The sequence below is a fragment of the Myotis nattereri genome, assembly GCF_964212035.1.
Source record: "Myotis nattereri genome assembly, chromosome: 4".
Taxonomy (NCBI): Eukaryota; Metazoa; Chordata; class Mammalia; order Chiroptera; family Vespertilionidae; genus Myotis; species Myotis nattereri.
In genome coordinates this window covers 31,298,222-31,314,966 of record NC_138079.1, presented here as the reverse complement: position 1 = coordinate 31,314,966, position 16,745 = coordinate 31,298,222, and the positions used below count along the sequence as shown (strand labels likewise).

The 16,745-nt window shown below is 36.3% G+C and overlaps 1 protein-coding gene across 2 annotated transcripts in view; it reads left to right on the top strand.

Annotated features, from left to right (window-relative positions):
• The window catches only part of ERCC8 (ERCC excision repair 8, CSA ubiquitin ligase complex subunit), a 42,564-nt gene that overhangs the window by 6,613 nt on the left and 19,206 nt on the right, over nt 1–16,745 (top strand). Inside the window, exons 3-8 of one of the 2 annotated variants that reach the window (XM_081090165.1) lie at nt 2,456–2,557; nt 6,832–6,955; nt 9,411–9,492; nt 10,805–10,873; nt 12,400–12,466; nt 16,402–16,502. In XM_081090165.1, the coding sequence (XP_080946291.1) occupies nt 2,456–2,557; nt 6,832–6,955; nt 9,411–9,492; nt 10,805–10,873; nt 12,400–12,466; nt 16,402–16,502 (545 nt within the window). The remainder of the gene's footprint in view (nt 1–2,455; nt 2,558–6,831; nt 6,956–9,410; nt 9,493–10,804; nt 10,874–12,399; nt 12,467–16,401; nt 16,503–16,745) is intronic. The other variant, XM_081090166.1, reaches the window with a different exon arrangement.

Genomic DNA, 16,745 nt, shown 5'->3' with positions numbered 1-16,745 from the left:
ATCCTCACAAACCAACATGTGAATGAGTGGGAGTAAACTGATACATGTAACTGCAACATCTGTGTGGCATCAGCATGTATACCAGGGAAGGCAATTAAAAGCATTGGGGCATCAGATAGACCTGATAGCTCTAACATAACCAGCAGTCAGTTGAAAACTCAGCAAGCCAGTTTGACTACAGCAGCTGAAAGTGGAAGAGGATGGCATATTCTGATTGTTCAAGGGGTTCACAGTAATACCTGTGGAGCTGGAGCGTCTCAGCCTTACATCTCTTTAGCTAATCAACTACAGATCCCCTGTAGGACAGAACCCTATACTGAGGAAAACTACTGGAATAGAATCCAAATTAAGTAATATAGGGACACTAGAACAAAGGAAAAAGATGGCCTAGATAAATGTGGGAGAGGTAACAAACCAGGAAATCTCTGAAAGCAAGCTGTCATATTTTGAGCATCTTACAAAAAAGAAGAAAATGCTCTAGAAGTAGAAAATAGAAATATTCTAAACCAAGTCTCCCTTCTAAAAGTTTGAGAAAATATTATGTAAAAATGAGAAAAGAATAGATTAAAGTCAAATTACATACAAAATTATTATAAGAACAAAGAGAGTAAGTAAATGTTGTGTACCAATAGACCACACAGTTGTGCCAGAAAGATATGCTAATAAAGTAATGAGAACTTTAACCTAATATTTCAAAACTAAAAGTCATTTTTAAAAGATACAGTATATGAAAGAATAACATAAGTTGTAATTAGAAAAACTCAGAAATGAGATGTGATCAGATTCAAGAAAAAATTAGAAATAAAAATGTTTCAGAATTGAAGAGTAAAGCATAGGGAACACAAGCAAATAAATACAAGATATAATGCCTTAGGTGAAGTTGGAAAGAAGGAGAAATCTTATATAATAAAACCTGAATATGCAAATTGACTGAATGGCGGAACAACTGGTCGCTATGATGCGCACTGACCACCAGGGGGCAGACACTTAATGCAGGAGCTGCCCCCTGGTGGTCAGTGCGCTTCCACAGGGGGAGTGCCACTCAGCCAGAATCCGGGCTCATTGCAGCGAACGCAGTGGAGGTGGCAGGAGCCTCTCCCACCTCTGCAGCAGTGCTAAGGACCCCTCCCCTCCTCCAGTGCACGAATGTCGTGCACCAGGCCTCTAGTATTAAATAAAAAAGAAATGGAGGCCTAGGGTGGCAAGGTGTGGGATGGAGGGGGTTAATGGGGAAAAAAGGAGGACATCTGTAATATTTTCAACAATAAAGATAAATTTTAAAAAGAAAGAAATGGAGAAAGGAAAAGGATTTGAAAGATAGAGACATATATAGATGACAGGCAAAGGAGTTCAACTACTTATACAATAGGAGTTCCCAGAGAAGAGACCCAAAGGAAAAGAACAGAATAAATATTAAAACTATAATCCAAGAAGACTTTCCTAGAAGAAATAAGATCTGAAAATTACAAGTAAGGGAAAGAAAATTATAATGTTAGCAAATATTTACATATTTTGGGCTTTATCCAAAGAAATGAAGTTTCTTATCTAAGGTGTTCAAGGAAATAAAATGTGAATCAAAGATTTTATATCCAGTCAGATTTTCAAGGGCAGACAAATTGTCACTAACGTACAAGAATTCAGAGAATATGGTTCTTGGGAATCTACCAGAGAATAAAATCAGAGAACCAGAATGAATAGTCAGCAACATGAGGATTGATGGTGAGCAATAATATTAGCAAATAGCAATACTTTATATAGATACATAAATTCATAGATCTGTATCTCTTCCCTACTAGATTTTAAACTCTGGGAATCCAGGAATCATGCCTATCTTGTTCACAGTTGTATTAACAGAGTGCCTAGCAATTACAGGTCTCAAAGTTGAATGAATTGAGTAAAAATGTTCATAATGGATAGAATCTAACATTTATTGATAACCTTTTTTTTGCCAGGCAATATAAAAGGCACTTTGCATATTACTTTTATATTTACATCAACTTTATGATTTAGGTGAAACTGTCCCCCTTCTCTAAAATGTTTGAAGACTGAAACAGGTAAAGTAACTTGCCCAGGATCAGATAGCTAGCTGGCATCAGTAATAATCAGCTAGTCTATCTGATTCCATTTCTATTTAGCACAATTATAATTAGGACATTTACAATTACTTTATAATATTTTACTTTCTAGTAAGAAATATCTTTTGCTATAATGTTTCTACTGTCCCTTCTTTGTGGTATCATGAAGGTAAATTTTAAATGATCACAACGAATCTTTTCATATTCATTCTGCAAATATTAGATTAAGAAAATTTAGTTTATTGAAGTCTAGGTTAAGTTTTACTTGATACTTGTGGGCATAATATATGTGGGTTTTTAAAGATCAGTAATTTTCAGAAATATGCAAACATAAAAATTGAACTACATAAAATGATAAATGTTAACTTTTTTATTATTAGCATGTTATCAGGTGGTTCAGATGGTGTGATTGTACTTTATGATCTTGAGAACTCCAGCAGACAACCTTGTTACACATGTAAAGCAGTGTGTTCTGTTGACAGGTGTGTATTAAAAATGTAATTCATTAATTTATAAAAAGTTGAGTGTTTTTTGCATCAAATGCAAACTATGAAAATAGCAGTCATATGAATGAATGTCTCAAACAACTTGTTCACATGATGTATTTACTTGGGTATTCCTTGACATTTTCTTAAAAAATAATAACAAATTCAGGTGTAGTCGTTTTTAATGAGACTTTCCCAAAACATCATTTTTCAAAAGGATTTTATTTAAAAACTTTTGATTATGTGCTTTTTAAAAAATATATTTTTATTGATTTCAGAGAGGAAGGGAGAGTTAGAGAGAGAGAGAAACATCAATGATGAGAGAGAATCATTGATCGGCTTCCTCCTGCAGGCTCCACACTGGGGATGGAACCCACAACCTGGGCATGTGCCCTTGACCGGAATTGAACCTGGCACCCTTCAGTCCGAAGGCCAGTGTTCTATGCACTGAGCCAAACCAGCTGGGGCTTATATGCTTTTTATTCTCTACTTATGTAACACGCTTCAGTGAACTATTAGCTTTTAGTACCACTTAGAGTAAGAGTCATTTATGAGTCTCTCAGCTAATTATAAATACAAATTAGATATTTCAGTTGATATTAATAGAAAAAAAAATAATGGCTAGAAGCAATGAATATACTGGCAATCCCTCACCAAACAGAGATGTACATGCACACACAGCCCTCTTACCTCTCTACTTACTTAAAGCTTCCTAACTTAAAAACATACCTCTTTTTGTCTTGAATTTTCTGACTATTCTTTACTGTCTTTCCAGGCTTGTGAGAATTATTTTTAAGGCTTTAATAATATGTTTTGTGGTTTTATTTATTTTTTTAATTTTTAAACATATTTTATTGATTTTTTTACAGAGAGGAAAGGAAAAGGATAGAGAGTTAGAAACATCGATGAGAGAGAAACTTCGATCAGCTGCCCCCTGCACACCTCCTACTGGGGATGTGCCCGCAACCAAAGTACATGCCCTTGCCCGGAATCGAACCTGGGATCTTTCAGCCCGCAGGGCGACGCTCAATCCACTGAGCCAAACCGTTTAGGGCTGTTTTGTGGTTTTAATAAAATCTTTTATTGGTTCATAATGGTCACTTCTTGTCACCTGTATCTGATCTGATGTTGAAAAGACCTTTGAATTTACAGAAGGAATAGATGTTGAGAAAATGCTTTTAAGAGGAAAAAGTCATGAACATTAATGTAACAACCACTCTGTATTAAAGGTGTTCCCAAGGCATTAGAAGAGGTGAGTGAGTCCATGAAATGTTTAAGAGATTTATGATTGTTTCTTGGCTCTGGTGCTTCATTTTGGAAATATAGACTTAGGAAATATTTCTCTGAGCCTCCGATTGTTCTTACAAGGTTTCTGTGAGAAATGAAATACTATCTTTCAAAAAGCACACTGGAAACTGTAAAGCCGCTGTGTGAATTTAAAGGAATGAAGTTATAGGGAAACTTAGTACAAAGCAAGCTACCATCTAAAATACTCTGAAAATGTGGTTTCTTATAAAAATTATACCATTTTATAGTCTTCACTACTTCAAAAAAAATCTAAATTTTTAAGTTTAGAAAAGTCATATTAATTAAATTCGTTTTTATCTTATTTTATCTGAGATAACATTTAACATTGTTTAATTTGTTATATAGCAAAATAGTGTGTGTGTGTGTGTGTGTGTGTGTATGTATGTATATATATCACATGCTATATAATGTTATTCCATGAAGACTATGATATGCTTTTCTGGTGTGTAAAGTCAAATAAATGTTTAGTGTATCAGCCTTTTGCTTTACTTTGGATTCACTCTGTCTTTTAAAGTATAACATAGGCTTATAGTAAGCATCTTTACAAAATGATGTAAAGATGCATATTTATATCCAAAGACTTTATAAACTAACTTTAAAAAATAATTTCAGTAAAAATTGTTGTTGAGTTAATGTGGCTTAGATGGTTTCCTGATATTTATTTTGGCTTTACTTAATGTATTTGTTCTTGAGCACCAAAAAGGCTTTTTTCTTCTACGAAAATTCTTATTAAATGTGAATGAGAATAACAGATCAAACATGGTAAGGGAATAATATAATATTTTGTCCTATTTAAAATTGAAAACATTTTCAATTTAAAATATAAATTAGCTTTTATTTGTGATCACCACATTAAAAATGTATTTTGTTTAAAACTGGAATATCTCTTTGTAGATCAAGATTCTTAGGAGTAAATAGAACTTAATTCTGCTTTTCTTAAGCAGAAATTTGTTGGAATATTGGTTAAAAAAGAAATTTATTGGAAAGATAATTAGTTTCTCACATAACTGGCAGGAAGTTGGAAGAACTAAATGTAGAAAATGAACAAAAGCAAGAGAAACTAGGATAGGGAACACCATCAAGGTTATTTATTCCACAGGAACAATTTAGTTTCTGCTACATGTCACCAACACAGAGTCTAAACTCCACAGCTATGAATAATTGCTAACTATCCCTGGGGTTTGTATTTATTACTGGCTAGAGTTTTAGAGTCCCAGTCAGGATTGATGAAGTTCAGGACACATGCCCATACCCTTACTGCCAAGGGGAAGGAAAAGAGAATGGAGTCCCTTGTTTTCTGTAATAAGAGGCAGGGTCCTGCCTTTCAATAAAACAAAGGGGATTTCCCCAAAACAGGTGGAATTTGCATACTCATACTCAGCAGCCAAGAAAAGAGCACATGTCCATTACAATCCACCCATTTGGCTGTTTAACATCCGTATACACCTTTCTTCCCATGCTTACCCTTCCTTTTTTGGGGGGTGGGGGGAGGGACAAAAGTTCCAGCCTAACCTAATGCACGTATTCACTATATGACCAAAATGTATCATCCTCTTCCCCAAAGGGTGATGACCCTAAGTCTAATTAGTTACCACATTCAACTCCAGTTCAAGATAATGTCCATTTTCCCACTAGTTTTACATGATCTTGTATCAATAATATGCAACCTCTGGGCTCAATTGTATAGTTAACCTATATAAATTAGTGGAGTTAAGAGAGAGGAAAGAAGGGAAATTAAATTAATGCAGTATATATAAGTATATCTACATATGACATAGAAAGAAAGAAAATATGGATAGGCACTATATTCCTTTTATTTGTGTAACTATCTCAAGGCCAGAACTGGCACTTAAGACTTTCCTTCTTCATGTTCTCATTCTTCAGGTAGCACACAAATGTTCAAGGTCCTTAACCTGGTATTGTGATCCAAACCTTCACGTTAAGGAATCGGAACTCATGCTGGTCCTATCTTCACCCAGTTGCAGTTGTCTTCTGTTAACTTTTATCTTACGAAAATTTCTAACATATACAAAAGTAGAGTAATATAATGAGCTGCATACCCATCACCCAGCTTAACTACTATCAATTATAACTAATCTTGTTTCATCTCTACCCACACACTCTGAGAATTGTTTTGAAGCAAATCCAGAACCGTATCATTTTATTCATAATTATATCTCTAGAAGATAAAGACTTTATCATCATAACCACAGTATCATTATCTCACACAATACTTTTTTATATTAAATATTCAGTAGGTGTTCAAATGTCCCTCCATTACCTTATGTTTCTTAACAGCCAGCTTGTTTGAATTAAGATTCAGTAAAGTGACACGTAGACTGTGTTGAGCACTTGCTCAGAGCTTATGCTGCATCTTTTAGGACTACACTTCACCCTCACAAGGTGTATTGTAGCTGATATCATAACCGAGTCATCACCTGACCATGCTTCTATGGGTGATGGGCTGCATAAGAGTGGTTAATCCCATGGGCATCGCAGTTGCATTTTTTGCCATAGAGTAAGTTCCTTCATCAGAGATAATATCGTTTGGGGTATCCTGGAAGTATGTGAGGAATTCATCAATTCTAAGAATGATAGTGCTGATAAAATGATAGTGGGAAGAGCAAATCCAAAACTAGAATAGGTATCTCTTTCAGTAAGGAAAAATTACTGTCCCCTCCATGAACAGGTCCAGTGTAACTGGCTGATCCCTCCAGGCTACAGTACTGAAATAAGAGGCCTCTCATTTTAAGAGCTTTAGTAGAAAGCAGGCTCCATATCACACTAGGGAAGCCTAAAACTAGAGATGCCTGTACATTCTCTTTCCCTGGACAGCTAGGACAGTCATGTGACCTAGATTTGGCCATTCATATCATCCTTCCTGAGACTACTCTTTGTTAATATAATATCAGCTCAAACTCACGTAAGTCAGTTACCTCTAAATTTTGGTTGCTGTTTTGTAGATATCATCCTGATGTTCACAAATATAGTGTGGAGACTGTACAGTGGTATCCTCATGACACTGGCATGTTCACCTCAAGCTCATTTGATAAAACTCTGAAAGTATGGGATACAAACACATTACAAGTAAGTATATTAAAACCTTTCCAGATGGCTCTGTAGGATGATGAGGAATTTAATTCTAAACCTTTTTAGTGTGATTATTTGCTAAGAGGTCATGTAATAGATGTGAAAGCACTATAATGATTAAAGAAAGTTAGGTTATTTGAGGTCATACTTTGGTGACGATGTGTAACATTGGGCAGGTATCTGAAGCTATCTGTGTTGCAGTTTCCTCATCTGTAAATGTGGACAATGATTGTTCCTTATAGAATGGTCATTAAGATTAAATAGGTCAATATTCTAAAGAAACTAGATCAGTGCCTAGCATATAGTAAGTGCTCAAAAGCCATTAGCTATTATCTTTATTATTTGAAACTACTATAGTCTTGTGGTAAAAAGAAGGAAATTGGACTCATCTCCTATTGACCTAAAAACATAAAGGAAAAGAAAATTGTTAATATTATAGCTTAGTAAAGGACAACAATAGGTAATAGTTTTCACGATATTTGGTCAAATTTATATTTCTAGTGTTAATCTTTTCCCTACGCTCTAGTCCCATATTTCTCTACCTCTCTACAGAACCTCTGCTCAAATTTAACGTGTTAAAAATTGATCACTCCTCACTTCCATTTAGTCCTCAAATCTTAGCAATCTTTCTTCTAATTCTCATATTTCTCTTTCTCTCAACATTATCGTATATCTAGACTACTACTAAAAACTGCTAAATGGTTTCCCTGCATTTTTCTTCCCACATTTTCCATATTAAGTTCTGTCTCGGAATTAATCTGTATATATAAAAAGCCAGAGACTGTAATGCAGTCATGACCATAACGATCTAATGACTGGTCGCTATGACACCCACTGTGGCCAGCAGACGGGCCTGATCGGGCCGGATTGCCCCCAACACCCTAATCAGGGCAGCCAGACTCCCATCAATCAGTGGCAATGGTGACTGGCAAGCAGGCGGAAGGCAGACCTCTTGGTCCCTCCCCAAAGCCCTCAGGCTCTGATCGATCAGTGGGGGTGGGGCGGAACTGGGGACTCGCGAACGGGCAGAACATGGCCCTGATCACAGGCTAGGCCTAGGGACCCTAACCGCACACAATTTCGTGCGCTGGGCCTCTAGTCTTATTATAAAACAGTCATCCTGTCTTCACCCAAACCCACTACTGTCTCCCATTGTTTAAATTCAGCCTGACATTCTAAGTTTTCAATAACCTCACCCCTACTCTCTCAAACTTAGCTTCTACCTCTTTTCCCATAAATGATTTGCTGCCACTAAATTGATCTCTTTTTGCCTTCTGAGCTTATCTTGACTGTGTTGTACTCCCTGTCTCAAGTCCCCTTCCCTAGGCAACTTTTTCCTTCTCTTGCTTGTCTTATAACTGGAAATTTATACCCTATGACCAACATCTTCCCATTTTTCCCACTTCCTAATCCCTGGTAACCACTATTTTATTCTGTTTCTATTGGTTTGGCTTTCTTAGGTTCCACATATAAGAGAAATCAACTGGTATTTGTTTTACTCTGACTTATTTCACTTAGCATAACGCCCCCAAGGTCCATCTATCTTTCACAAATGTCAGGATTTCCTTCTTTCTTGTGGCGGAATAATATTTCTATATGTCTATTAAATAAAGCTGCAATGCACATGGGGTACATATATCTTTTCAAATTAGTGTTTTTGTTTTCTTTGGATGAATATCCAGGAGTGGAATTGCCAGATCATATGGTAGATCTATTTTTAACTTTTTGAGGAATTTCCATACTGTTTTCCATAATGGCTGCACCAAGAGTGGACAAGGGTTCTCTTTTCTCCACATCCTTGCCAACATTGTTACTTCTTGTTTTTGATAATAGTTTATTTTATCTAAAAGGTATGAGGTGATACCTCATTGTGGTCTTGGTTTGCATTTCCCTGTTGCTTAGGGATATACACATGAAAAGGTGTTCAGCATATCTAAGCAGCAGGGGATCTAGCCAAAACTTGGGCATGTGCCCTAACCAGGAATCGAACTGGCAACCTCTCAGTTCATGGGTCAGTGCTTAACCACTGAGCAACACTGGCTGGGCTGAAATGTATGATTTTAAAGGAGGAGCAGTTCTAGGTGATAAGAGTGTCCAGAGTGTAGTAGCCACGGTTGCATGGAAGTGAGAAGCAGAGTGCTGGTTAGATCATCCGTGTAGATGCTGAAGTCCCAGGATGGAAAAGAGAAAGATGATCAGCCAGGCTGTCTTTAATCTTAATCTCTGGGATTTGTTAGAGAAAAGCTATTTCTCACAAAGGGAAAAAAGTGTTACAAATAACAGGATTTAAAAGTATCAGGTTTTTGAGGGTATTAACATGACTATATTTAAGTCAAATAAATTACTAAGTCAGTTTAAAAATTGCTAGTAATGTGAAAATAGGTAAATAAGGGATTTGTTGCTTTTGTGACTGTAATTAGAATACACTTTTAAAATGTCTTTTGATTATCAGACTGCAGATATATTTAATTTTGAAGAAACAGTTTATAGTCATCATATGTCTCCAGTTGCCACGCAGCACTGCTTGGTAGCAGGTTTGTACATTTACTCTTTTGTTTTGTAACATTTTGAAAACTGTCTCTGTTTTCATTTCTAGTTAGTTTTGACATAGACATTTTAACTCAGATGGAGATCACAATTCTTTAAAGAAAAAAAAAAAACCCAAAATGACAGGTGTATGCTACTCTTCATATTCAGCTTAACAGATATTGTGCAAGTCAGGCACTGTGCTAGTGGGTAGGATTCAAAGGTTAATTAAGAAGACACCTTTCTGTTCCCAAAGAATCACTTTTATACCACTAAGTTTTAAAGATTTTACATGAACAAAATTTGGCAACTTTTTCAATTCAACACAATAAAATAAGGAAATTATTTCCTTTTCTCTAAAATTGTGTGATTCAAATTAAACATCCATTTTTATGGAAGTACCTGCAACAACAATTTCCATGTATGTGGAAGAAAATTTGTTTTTCTGTTATCAGGTCAGTTCCCCGGGATTTAATTATTCTCTGGCACTACATGAATCTCCGGACATCAGTTAGCTACTTCACCTAAAGAGAAGAGATGATTGCCGAAACCGGTTTGGCTCAGTGGATAGAGCGTCGGCCTGCGGACTGGAAGGTCCCAGGTTCGATTCCGGTCAAGGGCATGTACCTGGGTTGCGGGCACATCCCTGGTGGGGGATGTGCAGGAGGCAGCTGATCGATGATTCTCTCTCATCGATGTTTCTGACTCTCTGTCTCTCTCCCTTCCTCTCTGTGGGAAATCAATAAAATATATTTAAAAAAAAAAAAATAAAAAAAAATAAAGAGAAGAGATGGGCATCAAATTGTCTTTTATAAGACAATCTGTGTCCAGAGTTCCTGGAATCTATTACTAGCGATTGGAAATACTTCATTATCACAGAAAAACTGAGCTTTTAAAATAATTTGAGGTGATAAAATAGTATAGAATTATATACCACATTGTACCAATACAGATTTCCTGGATTTGATATTATACTCTAGTTACCTAAAATATAACCATTGGGGGAACCTGATTGAAGGGTACACAGGACCTCTCTGTACTATCGTTGCAATTTCCTGTGAACAAAAATAATTATTTCTATGTTAAATGTTAAATAATAATGCAATAATAAAATTGTCTTAGTACTAAAATATAACTACCATTAAAATAAGTTTTCTAATTATAAACATTAGAAATTATTTGAAGTATATATTTTAACATTTTCATATTTCTGTATGGATGTAATGAAAATGTCATAATTCATAATGGTAGTTTCTTACTTCCTTTTGATGATGATTTATAATAAAATTATCTTAAACCATTTCTGTTTTTGTTTTACAGTTGGTACTAGAGCGCCCAAAGTACAACTTTGTGACTTAAAGTCTGGTTCCTGTTGCCACATTCTACAGGGTATTTTTTATTTGTAACAACTACTCTGAGTAAACCATTCAATAAAAAGAAACATTACTAACAATGTATTCTTTGTAAGTGACATGACTGATGTATTTTGTGCTAGTTGTTAAAAGTCAACAGGGAAATAAAGATCCTTCTGTGCATTATTCTTATAAAACTGAACTATTGAAGAGACATTTATATGAACAATGGCCGTAGGGGAGCTCAAAGGTTATGGAAGGTCTAACTCAAAACCTTGTGCTGTTTCTACCTGTGGAAAAATAAACTAGTTATGAAACTTACATGAGTACATTTCTCTCATGAACATAGTCTAATATTGTTCTGGCTGAGTAAAGGTTCTTAAAATTTAGGTGCTTTTTTTATTCCTCAGTAAAAATATGTTAGAAAAAGATATTGAAATAATACTTTGGTAAAGGTATATGAAATTATTTTTGCTACTTTTAAAAATCAGCATTAGATCATCTAATTCTAAACAATGAAAATATGGGGTGTAATTCAGAAATATACATCTTTATTCATCTCTGAGAAACACATAATAAATATGTAAGAAAAACTTGGTGAAATAGATAACATTTGTTTTATATTATGAATTTCTTTTTAATATAAGCGAGGTAGATTAAAATAACTGACTTGAATAGTTCAGTTAGGTAAAAATGCATTAAAATGCGGAAATCACTTATCCTATGAACTTATCACTTTTGTTTTCTGGAAAAAACTTTTATACAAATGTTTTTTTATAATCATGAATTAAAAATAATTCTTTCTGTCATAACTTTCTGAGAAGCTAGAAACATTTTTATTGTTTAGAATGTTTATTTTTGGTTTGTTTAGTGGCTCTTACTATAGAGATAAATAAGTGAGCTTGAGCTATATCACCAATGATAGATTGAATTGTAGGCCAACACCTGTATTTAAAAAGGAAGGCTCACTTGCTCTGCCTGTTCTTTCCAAAGCAAAATCAGGCCTTTTTAAATAAAATACCATATGTAAGAAATGGCCCATAGACTTCATATTAATACAGAACGTCCCCCCAAAAATGTCTATGCACTGTAACAGCTTATAGCTCAATTTTGAAAATGAAACATATTTTAATAAATGCTGCCTTTATAATTACTCAAAGTGTATGTATACATATTTTGGAACACCCTATATTTAAATAATTATTATAAAAGTGAAAAAATGATTATATCAATTTATCTTTAATACTTAGTCTTCACTTTCTTTCTTTTTTTTTTTTAATATAGTTTATTGATTTTTTACAGAGAGGAAGGGAGAGGGATAGAGAGTTAGAAATATCTATGAAAGAGAAACATCGATCAGCTGCCTCCTGCACACCCCCTACTGGAGATGTGCCCGCAACCAAGAATCGAACCTGGGACTCCTCAGTCCACAGGCCAACGCTCTAGCCACTGAGCCAAACTGGTCAGGGCAGTCTTCACTTTCTTCAGAATCAAAATTAATTGCACTGTATCTTTTGATTTTCAAATACATTTTAAGACTTTTCATACAGTTTGTATTTGCAGGTCACAGACAAGAAATTTTGGCAGTTTCCTGGTCACCACGTTATGATTATATCTTGGCAACTGCAAGGTAAATTGCAAATTATTTGGTTTTGAAGTTAATAATTAATAAGCATTTCTAGAAGACTATCTATGTAAGATGTGTGTTTGTTTAGTTATTAGGTCCTTAAAAGTAAAATCATAGAGTTACAGATATTAATTCTTATGACCGAAAGAAATCTTCCTTTGCATAAAAGCTATCCTATCTATCCGTTTTGAAGGTGCTCACCTTTAAAATAAGAGAACACAAGAAAATCAGTGTAGCAGTGCAAATCTAGTACTACTGGAAAAATAGGAAAACAACTATGTTGTGTCATTTTTGCATATAAAAGTAGTAGCACTGTTAATTTAAAAATAGCATTTTTATTCATTTTTTTTAATCCAGAATTATTTTGAATCTGATTCAACACATCCATCCATTCATTTACTCAATTTACTAATATTTAAAGACTGTCTACCATATGCCAAGCGTTGTGCTAGGGACATAGAGTTAACTAGGTATATTCCCTTCAAGAAGCTAACAGTCTAATGAGGAGTAGTCAGAAAAATCAGCAATTACACAACATCCTGAAAAATGTTTTCATAGAGTTAAGTCTCTGAGAGATGTAATATGGGAAAAGAGAGCAGAAGTATTTAACTCTTGAGAGGACCAAGGCATTTGGGGGGTTTTGTTTGTTGGAGGGAAGACTCTTATGTATTTATTTATTGATTGATTTTTTTACAGAGAGGAAGGGAGAGGGAGGATAGAGAGTTAGAAACATCGATGAGAGAAAAACATCGATCAGCTGCCTCCTGCACACCCCCTCCTGGGGATGTGCCCGCAACCAAGGTACATGCCCTTGACTGGAATTGAACCGGGGACCCTTCAGTCCTCAGGCCGACACTCTATCCACTGAGCCAAACCGGTCAGGGCGACTCTTAGGTATTTAAATGCTGAGGGAAAGTACCAGTCAAGAGGAATTGGTGAAGAAATGGAGGGAAGGTTGTTACATCAAGACCTTAAACAGATTCAAGAGGGTTGTATCAAGGTTCCAGGTATAAGGAGGACACTTATTTGACGCATGAAGGGCATTATGAGACTAAATAGAAGGAGGAATACAGTTAAATTTGTGACTTTGCAGAGAGCTCAAGAAATGCGAGCCCAGTGGCCTCTATGGTTTTTTAGTGGAGTAGAACTTCATGTCATCCATTGAAAATACTGGAATGGGGATGCAATTTTAAGGGAAAGTAATAAAGATTTAGATTAACAGTTTTAACAATTGGGGCTAGAAGTCTGGTTTGGGCCATATATGAATGCGGGGTGGGCAGTGTTGCGTGTGTAGTTGAAGGTGTAGATCACAGATCTACTAAGCCACAGAAATCAAAACATTAAATGACTCAGACTTAACAATTGTGTGAAAAAAATGTGAAAGTCATGGGTATAAGGAAGGAAATAAAATCACAGAAAAGCTTATTGGAGTGGATCAGAGACCTAATGAGATAGAAGCATGTATGTCAGAGTAAGAAAATTAAAAAACTGAAGGGATAGGAAATAGTTGTCAAAGATTTTGATATAGACATTTTAGTAAAACTTTTGCAGAATAATTATTACAAAAGCTATTCAGATAATTTTTATAAAGATATGTATCTGGATTTTTATAAAGCTGCTAGCCCCCCTCTCTGTCACAGATTAGTCCCAAAACACTATTTGTTACTAGTTTACAGAATGTGATGTTGAAATTTCCAATTTCTGAAGTTGAATGCTTAAGAGGGTGGCTAAAGAGGTGTTAAGGTGAGGAGCTAAGTGCTGGTTGTGGGTCCATGCTAGGGTTTTCCTCAAATCACAGGGAGGCTAAGAGATGATCAGTTCTCAGAGTACCCTCGGATTTTGAATCAGTACCAGAATGGATTTAGTAACCCATGTCAGATATCTCTAAATCTAATCTGTTTCAGAAGAGACTTAAATCCTCTTACTCATCTCATTGCATACGTTTTCCCCAGCTAGAAAAACGTAAAACCAACTTGAGAATGGAAAACTAAGTTTTTGCTGACTCTTTTGATTGGCTAGGTTTGATAGTGATCTGTGAAATGAATCACAGGTTTATAAAATCCAATGCAATGGGCCTGGATAAACCCAATGGAATATTGTTGAAGTCTTTATGAGGACTGAAAGTAGGTGTTGAACTGATTAATAAATGTATATATATCTTTTTTTCCCCTTTGATTTCTAGAGATAGTGGAAGGGAGGGAAGAGGGGTAGAGAAAGAGAGAGAAACATTGATGTGAGCTGAACACATTGATTGGTTGCCTCCCACATGCCTTTACACGGGATGGGGAACTTGCAATCAAGGTACATGCCGTTGACCAGGAATTGAACCTGAGACCCTTCTGCCTGCAGGCAGATGCTCTAACCACTGAGTAGATGGGCTGGAGTAAATATTTTCTTTAGGAGTAGTTTAGAAGCTGAAATTAATAAACCATGGTTTTGCTTTCCTTTTCTCTTCCTTGATATAAAATGAAAATAAATATCTAATTTCTAGAAGACATTAAATTTAGTTCTTGTATATTGGGCAAAGATTAATTTGATACAGGAAACCAAATAAAAATATTTTGGTCTTATTATTCACTTTATTCTTATTTTTATCATATAAAATTAAAAGCCCAGCCCTAGCTGGTTTGGCTCAGTGGATAGAGCGCCGGCCTACAGACTGAAGGGTCCCAAGTTCAATTCTGGTCAAGGGCACATGCCTGGAATGCGAGCATGATCCCCTGTAGGGGGCATTCAAGAGGCAGCTGATCAATGATTCTCTCTCATCATTGATGTTTCTATCTCTCTCCCCTCCCTTCCTCTCTGAAATCAATAAAAATATATTTTAAATCAATAAATTAATTAATTAAATTAAAAGCCCGCCAAATTCATGCCAAATGAATTCTTAAGCAAAGTGAAATTAGTTAACTGCTTGATTATCTAGACAACATCCTATCTAATAATAGACAAACATGGTAATTGACCGTACCTTCGCTATGCCTCCCATTGGCTAATCAGCATGATATGCAAATTAACCGCCAACAAAGATGGCAGCTAATTTGCATTCTGCAAACAGATCCCGCTGTGCCGCCCGCCTCCGCCAGCCCTGGGATCCGGGCCTGTTGTGTGTGGGGCGGGGTGGGCGGCAGCGCAGTCCCGAGCCTCCGCCCACCCCAGTGCGGGATCCGAGCCTGTCCTGTGGGGGGGTGGGGTGGGTGGCAGCGCAATCCCGAGCTGCTGCCTGCCCCAGCATGGGATCCGGGCCTGTTGTGTGGGGGGCAGGGCGGGCGGCAGCGAGATCCCGGGCCTGCCGTGTGTGGGGTGGGTGGGCGGGGCGGGCGGGGCGGGCGGCAGCAGGATATGACTGGCTGCCTGACCCAGTGCAGGATCCGGACCTGCCATCTGTGACTGGGGGAGACAGGGCAGACACCGCGGAATTGGGCGTGCCATCTGCCACCAGGGGAGCTGGCCTAAGCCAGCAGGTGGTTATCTCCTGAGGGGTCCCAGACTGTGAGAGGGCACAGATTGGGCTGAGGAACCCCCCCACCGCCAGTGCACAAATTATTGTGCACCGCACTTCTAGTTTGAATAATAAACAATAGTAAGACTGTAGTGACAAACTTGCTTAAGCAACAAGCTCTAAACCTTATCTAGTCCCTGAGAAGAAAGATGTTCCTGTCATTAGAAAAGAAGAAATAAAGAAAATTAAAAAATAAAATAAAATGAAAAGCAGCAGAATTCTGTCCTTGTGATCTAAAAAGGTTTATCTTTTTTTTTCTTATTTTTTACTTCTTTGTGCTCCTATTGACTATTGAATGTTTGCTAATAAGGCAAAAGTACAATAACCCAAATGTACAAATAGGCTAAGATCTCTATGTGCCATAATACTGGAAAGGTAGGTGAAGAGTACAGTCACTATTCTAGTTATGTATGTCACTGTAACATTTATCTCTTCTCAGTGCTGACAGTAGAGTAAAATTATGGGATGTGCGGAAAGCATCAGGATGTTTGATCACTCTTGATCAGCATAATGGGCAAAAGTCACAAGCGGTTGAATCAGGTAATGAAGAATGCACTGATATGAAATACAACAATGATAGCATTCTTATATTGGAAATTTTGAATATAACCAATACTAAATGTATATTGACAAATGGAAAATTTTGTGATTTTTTTAAAAAAAGGCATTCATATTAAATCCATTTCTTAATTAAAATAAATTATTGCTGTCTTTCTTCAAAGTACAAGTTAGTATGGCATTTCATCCGTCCCTGAATTTTCAAGTGTAGAAACTTTTCTGGAT